The sequence below is a fragment of the Cervus canadensis genome, chromosome 2 (genome assembly GCF_019320065.1).
Source record: "Cervus canadensis isolate Bull #8, Minnesota chromosome 2, ASM1932006v1, whole genome shotgun sequence".
Taxonomy (NCBI): domain Eukaryota; kingdom Metazoa; phylum Chordata; class Mammalia; order Artiodactyla; family Cervidae; genus Cervus; species Cervus canadensis.
In genome coordinates, this window is record NC_057387.1 from 41,211,104 (window position 1) to 41,228,371 (window position 17,268).

Consider the following 17,268-nt stretch of genomic DNA (forward strand, 5'->3'; position numbering starts at 1 on the left):
AATTGCCTACAGGGACCAGGAAGTAATCTAAATGTGGAACAGGTTAGGTTTAAGATAACAGAGAGTAATGAAAAGCATTCTGTTCTAAAGGCACTCAATTATTTTTAATACTGTAAGCCGAACAAAAAAACATACCTGGAATTGATATGGGGTAGAATTTTGCAATTCTCATTGTTTAGCTTTCACAACATATTCAACAGATTCAAAGCCAATATCTACCTAACACCCACTGGAAAGAAGATACATATAATGAGACAACGCTTATGAAATGTTACTGTTGACACAGCAAGTACATGTGTATAAAATTGTCTCACTAAATTTTATGAGACCCCAACAGTGATTAGAATTATATACAAATTGCAGATCAAACCTACACCCCTAACTTATTACATTATATCAAAAAGAAAAACACACTTTAGGTGAAAAGAATATTTTATTGCAATACTTTAATACCGAAATTGACTATTTTACATATCCACCAGCTCTTATTCACTGTCCCTATCTATCTCAGAAGATAGTCAAAGTGAGATTAATTGGATGAAGCATTCTCAGCCAATCTGGAACATTCTGTACTTCAATTAAAGTTAGGTCCTTTAATAAATTACGTCTTATTCTATTGTTCTATAATATTTATGAAATGATTAGTGCAATAATATCACTGAAGTATCATTTAAAAGGCAAACACCCTATAGATTTGGATTTGTCATCCCGATTCCTCGGCATTCAATAATATAAGTGTCTTTAGAGGCATCTTCTTCATCTTCTGATTTCTTCACAGTAAATTTAGCCTGAAACCAGAAGAGCATTTAGTATATAAGTAATATGAAGAGGGACACAGGGGACAGCCCATAACTCCTGCTTAAATAGGTAGGCAGTTAATACCAAACTCATTTTATTGAAGAAGCTACAGATTGAAAGATCAAATGACTCATGAGCAGTTCAATAGCCTACATATAAAATACTTTATTCCAGAAGCATTGTCCTTATTCAGAGGTACATGGATCTGTGGAGTTTTGCCAGAATATATGAAACCTGGATCCCATTTCTTACCCACTGAATCAGAACTCCTCAGAAGTGCAGCTTTAAGTAAATATCAATTTTTAAATCTCAATACCTACTTTCTAAATTTTTTCTAAAACATGGCACTGAAGCATTTAAACTTCTTTTATCTTGTCAAATATCAAATTACCCTTTAATTTCTCTCAAATTTTCTTGCCAATTTAATTCCCTAAATACAGTATTTAAAATATCTAGTTCAGAGGAGACAGGTGGAGAGAGGTGACAGCATCTTCCCTCATCATTATTGGGTCTGACACTGTACTTTTTACTTGTTAACTGATTCAAGTTTAGCTTCAAAACATCTGATCTTTATCACTATATTGTGGAAACATGATTTTTTTTTAAAGCAAATATATTCATTCTAAGAAAATTGAATTAAAATAAAAATAACTGAGGAGGCTGGCTGAATCTGTGACAGAGGAATCTGAAGTATGCCTAAAACCTTCGGATTCTCTGAAATACAATTTGAAAACCACTTCTCCAAGGTCCTGTTGAACTGCAATATTTAAAAATTATTCCAGTTTTAGGATTAGATGGCCGTGCGTGGACTCTGAAATCTGTTGTCGTATGAATAAACAATGAATCTGAATTATGAGCTAGAGAGACTAGTTATATGTATATACATTTTTCTCAAATTACAAGCACTATATAAATATGAAAAAAAGGTAACAATTATGGAAATAATTCTAGCCTACATATAAAGTTACAAAAATTCAGAGTTGGAAGGAGCTGTAAGGCACACAGTCTCTGGCCTTCCTGATCAATTACCTGCACTGAGACAGAATGATGAAGCAGCTTGCCCCTGGTCCCTGAATTAAAACACAACAATGCTGACTGAGAAACCAGAGCACAAAAATCCAGTTCATAGCACCTTCCACTGTGCAGTCAGTTCAAATAACATATGCGTGTCTACTATGTGCAAAGTACTGTAGAAAAAATGAATGTACCCTTGCCTCTGCTATCAAGAAGATCACAGTCTACACGGGGAGACAGACTAATAGTAGTTACAAAATAAAGCATAAGTAGGATAATAAAAAATACAGTTAACTATCTTTTGAGTCAAATATACTTTGCTTTTGCCTCCTATGGAGCCTTTTCCCACAATTTGATCAAAATCTACCTATCCTGTCTAATAACAAAAAAGGTACACATTAAGAATCATACAAATAAAATGTGAGGAGTAGGGTAACGGTGGGTTTGTGCTTGGTACACCTCTGTTATGTTTCATTTCTTATTACTACTGTACATTATTTTTGTAACCTTTTAAAATGCTTAAGGTCAACACATTCCTTCATAAAATTCTGAGTTATAAATTTTATATTTATAAAATTATATTATAAAGACTGTAGCAAAATAGAAATATGCCACACATCACTGAAAAAGGAATGAAATGATGCTGTATGTGTTAGCTGTTAAAAAAAGAATAGAGAAGAGAAATAATTTTAAGAGGAGGAAAATACCTAAATGTCAAGAGTGGTCTTACTGGCAAAGGGGAGTTAGGGACAGGATTTTTCCTCTATTTTCTAAACTTTCTATAAAGAAGTTAGTTTCAGATGAAATACACATGTCATTTAAGAATCCTGTTAAACAAGGTATGAATATGAGATTATTCATGTTAAATTCTTTTTCACTCACTAAAAATTATACATCTAGGGAATTCCCTGGCAGTCCAGTGGTTAGGATTTAGCCCTTTCACTGCTAAAGCCCAGGCTAGATGCCTGATCAGGGAACTAAGATTCTGCAAACCACACTGTATGGCCAAACTTGAAAATATATTAACATATATATACATCTACTCTTCCGAAGTTGAAAGGAATGGTAAAATGTTAGAATTTCAGCAAATATTCTATTCTATGAAAATAAAGTCACAAGGAAATAAAATATATGAAATTTTTATATAATAATTTAAGTTTAGCCAACTACAAATCCCTTGTGATTTGATCTTATAGTTCCCATTAAAATGCCTTCACTTACTGTAAGGCAGTACCTACCACATAGGAGCTCTGAAGGATGCTCTCCCGGGTTTGCTCAAAGCTCAGTCCTGCCTCTGAGAAACTATCTGATCCTCAGCAATTAATTTAATCCCTCTGCCTCACATGACTCATAAATAAAATGAGACTAATAATAAATAGCCACCCGCAACGGTCATGCAGAGTAAGATGAGTCAGCTTCACTGCTGAGTGAGTTCACTATCTGCCACAGGAAGCAGTCACTGAATGACGGCAATTACAGTTACCATTGAAGTTTTCTGTTTATTAAAATTTGACTCCAAGTTGGCCATAATAAAGATCAACCACAATCACAATCAATCATAATAAAGATTTCTGATGGAATACTCACCTTTGCTAGTTGCTCAGCAAAATGTATAGCTGTTTGGGTGTGGAGTGTAACTGGTCCTGTTTTTATTCTGGAAATTCCACTGGCTAACGCCATAAAAATGATCAGCTATTAAAAAAAAACACACAAAGAAGGAAACTTCACACATTTACTTATACTTGGAGTTAAAGTCTACTGCTCTTTGTACAAAAATAATACTAGATATCAAAATAGCCAAAAAATAGTTTATTTTTTAATTGGAGGATAACTGCTTTACAATAGTGTTGGTTTCTGCCATGCATCAACATGAATCAGCCATAGGTTTACACACATCCTCTCTCTTAAACCTCGCTCCCACCTCCCACTTCCCATCCCTCTAGGTTGTCACATAGCAAACTCCCGCTGGCGATTCATTTTACATATGGTAAAGTATGTTTCAATGCTACTCTCCCAATTCGTCCCACCGTCTCCTTCCCAACCGTGTCTGTAAATCCGTTCTCTGTGTCTGCATCTCCACTGCTGCCCTGCACATAGGTTCATCAGTACCAGCCTTCTAGATTTCATATATATGCATTAATATACAATATTTGTTTTTCTCTTTCTAACTTACTTCACTCTCTAACAGGCTCCAGGTTCATCCTCCTCATTAGAACCAACTCAAATGCATTCCTTTTCCTGGCTGAGTAATATTCCAGTGTGTGTGTGTGTGTATGTACACACACCACACTTTCTTTATCCATTCATCTGTCTATGAACATCTAAGCTGCTTCCATGTCCTAGGTATTGTAAATAGTGCTGCCATGAACACTGGGGCATATGTCTCTTTTTCAAATATGGTTTTCTCAGAGTATATGCCCAATAGTGGGATTGCTGGGTCATACACGGCTCTAAGTGATAAAGAGCCTGCCTGATAATGCAGGAGACATAAGAGACATAGGTTTGATTCCTGCTTCAAGGAGATCCCCTGGAGGAGGACACAGCAACCCATTCCAGTATCTTTGCCTGGAGAATCCCATAGACAGAGGAGCTGGAGGGGGCTACAGTCCATAGGGTCACACATGAGCGAAGTGACTTAGTGACTTAGCTGGGCATGAGTGAAGTGACTTAGCACACATGCACATTACCACTTCACGCTACAACTCTTCATTCCTAGTTTAAAAAAGAATTTCCATTTCTTTAGGTTTATAAAAATCCTAAGATGATAGAAAACCTATGTAACCGAAAGTCTGTGGAATAGCACAAAAATGCTTAGTAAGTTTATAAACTTAATGTTTAAGAATACAGAGTTGAAAATTAACAAATTTTATCAGACCACCTGTCCCTGTAAGTTAGTATATGTAAACTGACAGGTTTCCTTAAAAGTTCTAAAATTACAACACTTTAATAGGTAAACAAATACACTAATACAGAATTACTGGACTGTAGAATAGTAAGGAAGAGACTAGAAATAGGAAAACTGTCTTAAGAAAACTGGTCAAAAAACCTTGAAGAATACTTTTCTAAGCAGAGACATCTGATTGTGATTAAGGGGAAAAATTGGTAGAAAGGAAAACCTATCAAGATAGTGGACCATAAAAAGACTGCATTTGGAAATATTTAGCATTTCTCAATGTGAGTAGACGTGTTAAGTTTGAGAGGTGTATGACATAAACAAGTGGAGATGCTGACAGGCGTTAAAGAGGTATAATGGATATGGAGTTAAGGAGAAAGGTCTGGGCTAATGAAATAAATTTAGAAGCTATCAGCATAGGGATGGTACTTGAGCCACGAGACTGGAAAAAATAACTGAGAGACTAAATACAGATAAACAAAAGAGGTGTGAGCTTAAGCACAAGGGCTCTCCAAAATTCAGAAGTTGAGAAGAGGTAAACAACAATAATAATAAACTAGCAAAGGGACTAGAACCTATGGCTAGGGACACAGAAAGATAACAGTGTTTCAGAAATCAAGTGAAGAAAGTATTTCAAGAATGAAGGAGTGCTCGGTGTTTCCAATGCTATAGCCAGGTTGAGTAAGATGAAAACTGAAATTTGTGGTATATAAATTCCAGAATAATACTTTAAAAATGGACTGAATTAGAACATGCCAATCAGTGTCTGAAAGTCAATGACTAAATTTATATTCAATCTAACTGTCCAATATTCAAATCTAACAGGCTTGGAGGTTTTTATCCTAAAGTGTCATTACCTGGTCTTGCAGATACTCATCCACAGCACCACCATGTCTAAGATTTGCCAACAGCATTTCAGCAGCTTCAATTCCAACCTTGTCTGCATTAACACCTACAACAGACATAATGTAAAAAAAAAATAATTACTAAGAGGCAAAAAGTTTAACATATCCCAGTCAGCAATGGCATAACATCTTTTAGGCCTCTGAACTCAGCCATTTCAACTTTTAGGATAAGATCTTCATGTGCTGAATCTTCTAAGAGCTAAGCATATGCAAACACATTATTAAATGGACCAGTGAGGGGGTCGGGGAACAGGCTTTGGTCCTGTTTAAGAAGTACTAATTATAAAATCAATTTATATGAGACCCTATAATACTCTATAATACTATGACTTGATTTCAAAATTTTTAATTCACAATTCATATATGTTAAAATTAGCCTGCAGACAATTCTATTAGAATTAAAGGATTTTTTAAAAGTTCAGATAATTTTCACCTAAGGAAGAACAGATAAAGATTCTCAGATTATATATACAAAGTTTTCTTCTTTAAAGATTTGAACAAGTATTACCTTATTTGTTTCTTGGCAGCACTGCACAGCTTGTAGGGCCCTAGTTCCTTGACCAGGGATGGAACCAAGGCCCTGGAAGTTCTAACCACTCGACTGTCAGGGAATTCCCTGGTATTATCTTATTTTAAAAATAAGAATATTTATTCCATTGTTCTACTTCCTGCTTCTCTACATATACCACAAATATTTGGTACAATGCTTAAATACAAAATAAATCCATCAAATACAGTGGAGTGTCAGATGATTCTTTTTATTTACTTTAAACTAAAAGAACCCTATGGGCTTCCCTGGTGGCTCAGTGGTAAAGAATCCACCTGCCAGTGCAGGAGACGTGGGTTCGAACCCTGGGTTGGGAAGATCCCCTGGAGAAGGAAAGGCAACCCACTCCAGTATTCTTTCCCGGGAAATCTCATGAACAGGGGAGCTTGGTGGGCTACAGTCCATGGGGTCACAAAACAGTCTGACAACTTAGTGACTAAGCAACAAGAACAAAATTAACCCTTGGCTGCAAATGAAAATGGCTTTTGAAAAATGAGAATCTGGTTCATTTTTATATTTGGAAATTCACCTAACTATATACATGTCTTGATAAAATGTCCCAGAAAATGGAAATCAAATTTTAACCATTTTTTCCCTCACAGAAGTCACTATAATAATGTAATACATTAAATGATCTTTATAACATCAATCATTTAAATGACTGAATGAAATGGTTTGGAACATGTATGAATCTTGACTTTTTGGTAAACTACTCTGCCTCTTCCATTTCTTCTTCTAGATGGAAATAGAAATGATAATACCTTAGTTGCGAAGTTGTTAAAATCAGAGATAATATTTATAAAGCTTCTAATTTCAATACTAGTTCATAATAAGCTGTTAATAAGAATAGCTTCTATTGATAACACACATGATACTATATATGTACCATACTAAGTGACAGAAACTGGTTCCTTAGCTAAGGAGGTACCAAAAAACAGAGGGTAAGTGCTAAGCTTATGGTATAAACTATATATCCAATGAGAGTTCAGAAAAGGAAATTATAAGTTCCAGAATAATTTGAGAATGTTTCGTGAAGCATTAAAGGACTTCAAGAACTTGAGTCCTTGAAGGACAGCTAAAATTTCCATGGAGTATGAAAAAAAGGAAGCAATTCCTGACTTTGTAGTATTAGAGAACAGTAGATGCACTAAGGTTTCTCAAGGTTTCTCTGCCAAGTGGCAAACTATTTCTCAGAGCCATTCACATTCCTTCCTACCCAGCTGCCTTGACAGTGAATAATGGTATGAATGGACCTACATTACCAGCTATTAGTAGCAGTCTATGGTAACTGAACAAAATGAAGTAAATATGAGAATTTTTTTTGTTAGTACTGTGTTCTAAATAAAAGAGCAAAATCCTAATTTCTTCGGAAAACCTAAGGTTTTTCTGACAAATACTCTTCTGGCATTTTAGAGGTTTCTTAAAATGGCCTAAATTTTGATGGTTTATAACAGATTAAAAAAATATTCAATGATTTGAGGTTTCTTCTAGCTTATTAAAAGGACAAAACAACGGAGAAAGCCAAAGGACTGATTACAGCATCAGAGACATGCTCTGAATTACTACATATACTGAAGGAGGAAAACAAAGGGCTAACTGTAAGCTAGTAGTGTCCATACATAAGAAACAAGATTGATAAGCCAGAGGTATAATTCATCTTAGCAGATTAATTTGTCCCATAGTAAAGTACAGAACTAACTGAAAGATGAGTGGTCCACAAATCACACAGATATACAACAATGTGAAAACATATATTCTGTCCATATTGCAGTCATATAAACGTGGAAACAATTCTTGTATGTAGATAATGGTCTGATCTCATTTTTGAGTTAAGGAAAGCAGTCACCATGTAACGCAATTGCAGACATAGGAACAACTTAGGTTTTACTGCTCTCGATTTAGTGCTCTGTTATAATACACTGCCTCTATCTAAAACTGCTAAGATTTAAAAAAAAACAAAACCAAAAACCCTCAAATCTCACCTTTGCAACAGGATTAAAGAATGTTATAGCTGGAAGGATTTCAGAGATTCTTCAGACTAATTCTCTCACTCAATAGATAAAGAAACTAAAATCAAAATAGTTTCAGTAACTGAGACAAGGACAAAAATATGATTCGTTACAACTTATTGCTTGTAATACATATATGGTGGTGTGGACAACCAGCCAGTGTTGCTTCTGATTATAATGCTTAAACATTAGGATTCAGAGTCTAGTAATTTTCTAGTTAATTTAAATCAGAAATAAAAAGAGATCTGGATATTGGGAGCCATGACATTCTCTTGAGACCCTTAATACAGACTACCTACCAGGTGGCTCTGGAGAAGGAAATGGCAACCCACTCCAGTATTCTCACCTACAGAATCCCATGGGCAGAGGAGCCTGGCGGTCTACAGTCCATGGGATCCCAAGAGTCAGACACGACTTAGCGACTAAACCACCACCACCAGGAGGCTCAGTGGTAAAGAAACCTTCTGCAGTACAGGAGATGCAGGTTCGACCCCTGGGCTGGGAATATCCTCTGGAGGGGGCATGGAAACCCACTCCAGTATTCTTGCCTAGAGAATCCCACAGACATAGGAGCCTAGTGGGTTACAGTCCCCAGGGTCACAAAGAGTCGACATGACTGAAGCTACTTAGCAGACACACTAAGAGCGAAGACCCCAAGGTACCTCTGCATTTGCTAGTTGCATCCCCCGTGACTTGAGTGCCTGACTGGAAACAAGGGCAGGCAGGAGGAGTCAGGCAACTTCAGCAAGCAAGCAACTCTATCTTCTCACCCCTCCCACCACTGTAAGTCTAAAAACAAGAACTGTGCGTTCTATGTGCATGTTGTCCAAAAACACCTCATGTGACAAAGTTTAAAAATGTTGAAATATTAGGAAAGAAAATTTTTCTGGGCTGGTAGTAGAATTAATTCCAAGTGTTGCTGATAACAGAGCAACAGCCCCTTTATGATATCAATGCAACATATCTAAAACTATCATCTACACTGGCAAACTAACTCTACCTCCCACGTTCACAAAGTTGTAAATGTTTCCAGATATGCAAGCTAGAAATCAAGGTCTTTACACTGCCTCCCTCACCTTCCATATCCAGCTGATCACCAGTCTATTCACGCTCCTAAATACCCTTATACCAGTACTCATCTCTCCAGCCTCAGTCATTGCATTCCTTGGCGTAGGCCCATCATTTCTGATCTGAACTGATGTAACAGACTTGTCTTCCTGCCTCCACTATGTTTTTCCTCTAATCTGTTACATAGCTACTTACTTTCCAAAAACCTGGTCTTATATCCCTCCTTAAAATATTCGTTTTCAGGATGAAACCCAAACTCCTTTATAACACATATAAAGCTCTTCAAAATCTTGACTTCTCTAATCTCATCTCTGTTCCTCCCTGACCCAGATCCTCTACTCATCACTTGTGTCTGTAGTTGCCCAAACAACATTAGCACTTTTCTTTGTCCTCTTCTTTAGCTCTCCCCAGCCTTTTTTTTTGGCCACTCCAGATAGCATGAGCGATCTTAGTTCCCAACCAGGGATCGGACTCATAATTGAATTCATGCCCCCAGCAGTGGAAGCACTGAGTCTTATCCACTGGACCACCAGGAAGTCCAGCTCTCACTTTTCTATCCAGCTAACTTCTACTCTCTATAGAACCCACTGGAGGACCACTGAACAGCACAAGATAGATTTGGGATCAATCAGTCCCCAAAGAATTAGCTGTTTTTCTCCTGTGTTCCTAGGTGCCCTGGAGATAGAACAATCACAGCACTGGTCTGTCTCCTCTGCCAGACTACACCAGGCAGCAGAAATGGTGGTTCTCACTTCTGAATCCTTCATTTTCAGTACCTAGCAGGTCTTGGTACTCAAGGATAATACAAACTGAACTCACATTTCACTCAGTGCCTGCCAAGCACGGTATAACTTCTGACATATGGGCTCCTAGTCTGTTTTATATTTTGCATTATCTTTGCCCTCTTAAGACTGTTAAAGATACTGCATATAATACCTCACCATTCATGTTGATTCCTCAGTGCACCTAGCAAGTAATGAATATACACTATATAGTCTTGATCACTATTTCTCAAATTTTATTATACATTAGAGAGCTTATTAAAATAGATTTTTGGGCCCCAAAGATTTTGGTTTCATACAGATGAGGTGGGTCCCCAGAACTAGTTATTTCCAGCAAACTCCCAGATGATGCCGATATGCTACCTGTCCGCCAACCACACACTGAACAGCACAGTTTTAAACAATTCGTTTATGTCTGATCAGCAAATATGTTGATTTTACCTATTTTATCACATTGGTTAAAAGTGACACCCAACTACTGTCTAGATCTACCAACTGAGCAGACTAAAATTACCTGAATTCGTGTATTCAGCAGTACTAATGTAGTTAAATGGCATGAGTGTAAGCATCTTTTAAAGATGCTATCAAGCAGGAAGAAAGCAATCAACTACCACACAAATAATGAAGAGTTCAACGATTGATAGAAGGAAATGGCAACCCACTCCAGTATTCCTGCCTGGGAAATCTGATGGACAGAGGAGCCTGGTGGGCTACAGTCCATGAGGTCGCAAAGAGTTGGACATGACTGAGCAACAGAACACACACACACACACACACACGTAATAGCAAAAGTAACTTTAAATACTAACAGATGCATACATGCATCTCCTTTCCCAAATATGCCAAATACTATAGAAATTTCCCTTTCACAAAAACATTCAGTACTTTGAAATCAACACTGTAATAATTGATGCAGGGAAGAACCATCACATGTTAAAACCACTGGAGCAAAGTTCTACTGATACAGAATAATCAGATAGTCTCAAAGTATTATCCCAGAGTATTTATGAATTATAATACAAAGGGAAAGGGGGAAATTCCCTGGTGGTCCAGTGGTTAGGACTCCACGATTTCACTGTAGTGGCGAGACAATGAAAAGGAGGGGAGGAAGAAAGGGAGAAACCTTTATAGCAGACAGACCTGGAGGACACCACCGTACCAAGTGACCACAGTCCGCTTTACTGATAAAGGACAGACTGACATTATGTGCACCTTGATGTGATTTAATGGCTCAGCGGTAAAGAAACTGCCCACAGTGCAGGAGACCCAGGAGACATGAGTTTGATTCCTGGGTTGGGAAGATTCCCAGGAGGAGGAAATGGCAACCCACTCCAGTATTCTTGCCTGGAAAATTCCATGGACAGAAGAGTCCATGGGGTCACAAAGAGTCTGACATGACTGAGTGCTCACTCATTCACTGATGTGATACAATAGAATATACACAAAATCACCTGTGCAATAGTCTTACTAAAAATGTTGAACCTGAATAAATATGAGATAATCAGACAAATTCACATAATGGAAAATCCTGTAAGAAAATGGCTTGGAGTTTTCAAAATGTAAATATCATGAAAGGGGGGAAAAAAACGCAAAGAAACTATTCTGTAGTTAAAAAAGAAACTAAACAGACATGATAACCAATGCTGTGTGTGCTCAAAAACAAAATAAAACATCTCAAATTGCTCTAAAGAATATTTTGGAGGCAACTGGTTGCATCTAAAAATAACAGACAGATTCTTTAGGTATAAAAATGGTAATGTGGGATTTCCCTGGAGGTTCAGTGGTTAAGACTTTTCACTTCCAAGGCAGGGGGGTGCAGGTTGAACCCCTGGTTCCGGAAACTGAGATTCCCACATGCAGCACAGCGCAGTCAAACAATTAAAAACAAAAAAGTGGCATTCTTTGGATGAACACACTGCAGCATTCAGCGGGGAGACTGGGTACCTCCAACCTTTCACAGACATGGTTCAGAAACACACAGTCAGTTCAGCAGCTCAGTCGTGTCCGACTCTTTGCGACCCCATGAATTACAGCACACCAGGCCTCCCTATCCATCACCAACTCCCAGAGTTTACTCAAACTCATGCCCATCGAGTCGGTGATGCCATCCAGCCATCTCATCCTCTGTCGTCCCCTTCTCCTCCTGCCCCCAATCCCTCCCAGCATCAGGGTTTTATCCAATGAGTTAGTTCTTCACATCAGGTGAGCAAACTATTGGAGTTTCAGCTTCAGCATCAGTCCTTCCAATGAACACCCAGGACTGATCTCCTTTAGAATGGACTGACTGGATCTCCTTGCAGTCCAAGGGACTCTCGAGAGTCTTCTCCAACACCACAGTTCAAAAGCATCAATTTTTCAGTGTTCAGCTTTCTTCACAGTCCAACTCTCACATCCATACATGACCACTGGAAAAACCATAGCCTTGACTAGACGGACCTTTGGTGGCAAAGTAATGTCTCTGCTTTTCAATACGCTATCTATCAGAAACACACAACATGTAGCTAAATGTTCATAACCAGTGTATCTAGGAAAGCAATGTATGGACATTCACTAATCATTCAACTTTTCTGTAAGACTGAAAATTTTCAAAGTATAAAGTTGGAGGAAAGATTTAAAATTTAACTGACTCTAAAACAGAACCAGTTAACCATATCCAGAGTACCTGGAAAACTACGGACAGAGGTTCAAGACACTGTACAGGAGGCAGGTATCAAGACCATCTGCAAGGAAAAGAAATGCAAAAAGGCAAAATGGTTGTCTGAGGAGGTCTTACAAATAGCTGAGAAAAGAATAGAGGTGAAAGGCAAAGGAGAAAAGGAAAGATATTCCCATTTAAATGTAGAGTTCCAAAGAATAGCAAGGAGAGATAAGAAAGTATTCCTCAGATATCAATGCAAAGAAATAGAGGAAAACAATAGAATGGGAAAGTCTAGAGAGCTCTTCAGGAAAATTAGAGATACCAAGGGAACACTTCATGCAAAGATGGGCTCAATAAAGGACAGAAATGGTATGGACCTAACAGAAGCAGAAGATATTAAGAAGAGGTGGCAAGAATACACAGAAGAACTGTACAAAAAAGATCTTCACAACCCAGATAATCACAATGGCGTGATCACCAATCTAGAGCCAGACATCCTGGAATGTGAAGTCAAGTGGGCCTTAGGAAGTATCATTATGAACAAAGATAGTGGAAGTGATGGAATTCCAGTTGAGCTATTTCAATCCTAAAAGATGATGCTGTGAAAGTGCTGCATTCTATATGCCAGCAAATTTGGGAAACTCAGCAGTGGCCACAGGACTGGAAGAGATGAGTTTTCATTCCAATCCCAAAGAAAGACAATGCCAAAGAATGCTCAAACTACTGCACAACTGCACTCATCTCACATGCTAGTAAAGTAATGCTCAAAATTCTCCAAGCCAGGCTTCAACAGTACATGAACCGTGAACTTCCAGACATTCAAGCTGGATTTAGAAAAGGCAGAGGAGCCAGAGATCAAATTGCCAACATCCGCTGGATCATCGAAAAAGCAAGAGAATTCCAGAAAAACATCTATTTCTGCTTTATTGACTATGCCAAAGCCTTTGACTGTGTGGACCACAACAAACTGTGGACAATTCTTCAAGAGATGGGAATACCAGACCACCTGACCTGACTCCTGAGAAACCTGTATGCAGGTCAGGAAGCAACAGTTAGAACTGGACATGGAACAACAGACCAGTTCAAAAGTGGGAAAAGAGTCCATCAAGGCTGTATATTGTCACCCTGCTTATTTAACTTATATGCAGAGTACATCATGAGAAATGCTGGGCTAGATGAAGCACAAGCTGGAATCAAGACTGCTGGGAGAAATATCAATAACCTCAGATATGCAGATGACACCACCCTTATGGCAGAAAGCAAAGAAGAACTAAAGAGCCTCTTGATCAAAGTGAAAGAGGAGAGTGAAAAAGTTGGCTTAAAACTCAACATTCAAAAAACTAAGATGGACATTCCTGGCGCTGGGCAGCTGCAGCGGCTGCTTTCGAAAAGCGCCGGCACGCGGAGATTCTGTTTCGGCCTCTAGTCTCTTTCCGGGGCCCAGGTCCGCAGTGGAGGTCACGTCAGCTCCGCGGCTCGGGAACTGCTGGAATCTCTCAGATCTCAGAGTTATTAAGATATACTACATGGCAGAGACTAGGAAAAGGCAATTCAAGAGAGTTATTAGATGCTACAAGGGCTCTCCAGGCATGGCCACTGATAGAAAAGAGGACATGTTGGCATGGTCATGCAGGAGGAGGACTCCACACAGACCCGAAAGAAGGGTTAAAAGATGTTGATACTCGGAAAATCATAAAAGCAATGCTCTCTTATGTATGGCCCAAAGACAGACCAGATCTACGAGCTAGAGTTGCCATTTCCTTGGGATTTTTAGGTGGAGCAAAGGCCATGAATATTGTGGTTCCCTTCATGTTTAAATATGCTGTAGACAGCCTCAACCAGATGTCGGGAAACATGCTGAACCTGAGTGATGCACCAAATACAGTTGCAACCATGGCAACAGCAGTTCTGATTGGCTATGGTGTATCAAGAGCGGGAGCTGCCTTTTTTAATGAAGTTCGAAATGCAGTATTTGGCAAGGTAGCCCAAAATTCAATCCGAAGAATCGCCAAAAATGTCTTTCTCCATCTTCACAACCTGGATCTGGCTTTCCACCTGAGCAGACAGACAGGAGCTTTATCAAAGGCTATTGACAGAGGGACAAGGGGTATTAGTTTTGTCCTGAGTGCTTTAGTATTTAATCTTCTTCCCATCATGTTTGAGGTGACTCTTGTCAGTGGTGTTTTGTATTATAGATGTGGTGCCCAGTTTGCACTGGTGACCCTTGGGACACTTGGTGCATACACAGCATTCACAGTTGCCATCACACAGTGGAGAACTAAATTTAGAATAGAAATGAACAAAGCAGATAATGATGCAGGCAATGCTGCCATAGACTCGCTGCTGAATTATGAAACTGTGAAGTATTTTAATAATGAAAATTATGAAGCACAAAGATATGATGGATTTTTGAAGACATATGAAGCTGCTTCATTGAAAAGTACCTCTACTCTGGCTATGCTGAACTTTGGTCAAAGTGCTATTTTCAGTGTTGGCTTAACAGCCATAATGGTGCTCGCCAGTCAGGGAATTGTGGCAGGTACCCTTACTGTTGGAGATTTAGTAATGGTGAATGGACTGCTTTTTCAGCTTTCATTACCCCTTAACTTTCTGGGAACTGTATACAGAGAGACTAGACAAGCACTTATAGATATGAACACCTTGTTTACTCTACTCAAGGTAGACACCCGAATTAAAGACAAAGCGATGGCATCTCCCCTTCAGATCACACCACAGACAGCTACGGTGGCCTTTGATAATGTGCATTTTGAATACATTGAGGGGCAGAAAGTCCTTAATGGAATATCTTTTGAAGTCCCTGCAGGAAAGAAAGTGGCTATTGTAGGAGGTAGTGGGTCAGGGAAAAGCACAATAGTGAGGCTATTGTTTCGCTTCTATGAGCCTCAAAAGGGTAACATTTACCTTGCTGGTCAAAATATACAAGATGTGAGCCTGGAAAGCCTTCGGAGGGCAGTGGGAGTGGTACCTCAGGATGCTGTCCTCTTCCATAATACCATTTACTACAACCTCTTATATGGAAACATCAGTGCTTCACCCGAGGAAGTATATGCAGTGGCAAAATTAGCTGGACTCCATGATGCAATTCTTCGGATGCCACATGGATATGACACTCAAGTAGGGGAACGAGGACTCAAGCTTTCAGGAGGAGAAAAGCAAAGAGTAGCAATTGCAAGAGCCATTTTGAAGAACCCCCCAGTCATTCTGTATGATGAAGCTACTTCATCATTAGATTCAATTACTGAAGAGACTATTCTTGGTGCCATGAGGGATGCAGTGAAACATAGAACTTCTATTTTCATTGCACACAGATTGTCAACAGTGGTTGATGCAGATGAAATTATTGTCTTGAACCAGGGTAAGGTAGCTGAACGTGGTACCCACCATGATTTGCTTGCTAACCCTAGCAGTATCTATTCAGAAATGTGGCATACACAGAGCAGCCGTGTGCAGAACCATGATAATCCCAAATGGGATGCAAAGAAGGAAAATGTGTCCAAAGAAGAAGAAAGGAAGAGACTACAAGAAGAAATTGTCAACAGTGTCAAAGGCTGTGGAAACTGTTCCTGCTAAGTCATATGAAACATTTTCTTTTCTTCCTTCATCCTTCCCTTACTCACTCACTCCCTCCCTCTCTCATTTCCTTCCTTCCTTCCTCTTTTTACCTTGACTACACATTTGCACTGAAGCAGAATTGTTTTATTAAAAAAAAATCAGACATTCAAAAAAAAAAAAAAAAACTAAGATGATGGTATCTGGTCCCATCACTTCATGGCAAATAGATAAAGAAACAATGGAAGCAGTGACAGACTTTACTTTGGGGGGCTCCAAAATCACTGCAGATGGTGACTGCAGCTATGAAATTAAAAGACACTTGCTCCTTGGAAGAAAACTTATCACCAACCTAGAAAGCATATTAAAAAGCAGAGACATTACTTTGCCAACAAAGGTCCATCTAGTCAAGTCTATGGTTTTTCCAATAGTCATGTATGGATGTGTTAGGTAGACTATAAAGAAAGTGGAGCACCAAAGAATTGATGCTTTTGAACTTGGTGTTGGAGAAGACTCTTGAGAGTCCCTTGGACTGCAAGGATATCCAACCAATCCATCCTAAAGGAATTCAGTCCTGAGTATTCACTGGAAGGACTGATGCTGAAGCTGAAACTCTAATACTTTGGCCACCTGATGCAAAGAGTTGACTCATTGGAAAAGACCCTGATGCTGGGAGGGATTGGGGGCAGGAGGAGAAGGGGACAACAAAGAATGAGATGGTTGGATGGCATCACTGACTCGATGGACATGTGTTTGGGTAGGCTGTGGGATTTGGTGATGGACAGGGAGGCCTGGCATGCTGCGGTCCATGGGGTTGCAAAGAGTCAGGCACAACTAAGCGACTGAACTGAATTGAACCATATCCTTTTAAACTTGTCATCCATCATTCTATAATATTCTAATCCTGACAGATAATTAAAGAATAATTAATTAATTGTTGTACACTAGAACTGGGAATAGTATACCCTTCATTTATCTGTACCTCGTTTACCAAGTGATGATCCAGCAAACAGACAGCCAGTGGATGTCTCAGCAATAATGCTG

The 17,268-nt window shown here is 38.9% G+C and overlaps 2 protein-coding genes across 4 annotated transcripts in view; one reads left to right on the plus strand and one right to left on the minus strand.

The window, feature by feature from the left end:
* Positions 1–414: 414 nt before the first annotated feature.
* Positions 415–17,268, minus strand: part of RTCA (RNA 3'-terminal phosphate cyclase) — a 30,698-nt gene continuing 13,844 nt past the window's right edge. For all 3 annotated transcript variants that reach the window (XM_043460530.1, XM_043460529.1, XM_043460531.1), the window contains 4 exons: positions 17,207–17,265; positions 5,563–5,657; positions 3,400–3,504; positions 415–788 (listed from right to left, as the gene is read on the minus strand). In XM_043460530.1, coding sequence (XP_043316465.1) covers positions 687–788; positions 3,400–3,504; positions 5,563–5,657; positions 17,207–17,265 — 361 coding nt within the window. In that variant the 3' untranslated portion in view covers positions 415–686. The remainder of the gene's footprint in view (positions 789–3,399; positions 3,505–5,562; positions 5,658–17,206; positions 17,266–17,268) is intronic.
* On the plus strand, positions 11,108–16,406 carry LOC122437356 (iron-sulfur clusters transporter ABCB7, mitochondrial-like). The gene is made up of 2 exons (XM_043462253.1): positions 11,108–11,171; positions 14,000–16,406. Exons 1-2 carry the CDS (start codon positions 11,108–11,110, stop codon positions 16,243–16,245), a joined length of 2,310 nt encoding a protein of 769 aa, XP_043318188.1. The 3' UTR covers positions 16,246–16,406.

What these genes read in the sequence shown, in the direction of transcription:
- LOC122437356 (XM_043462253.1), top strand. Translation starts at nt 11,108, where the DNA reads ATGAAAAGGAGGGGAGGAAGAAAGGGAGAAACCTTTATAGCAGACAGA. An exon ending in CAGACCTGGAGGACACCACC is followed by an intron (nt 11,172 to 13,999) that starts GTACCAAGTGAC and finishes CAAAAAACTAAG; the next exon opens with ATGGACATTCCTGGCGCTGG.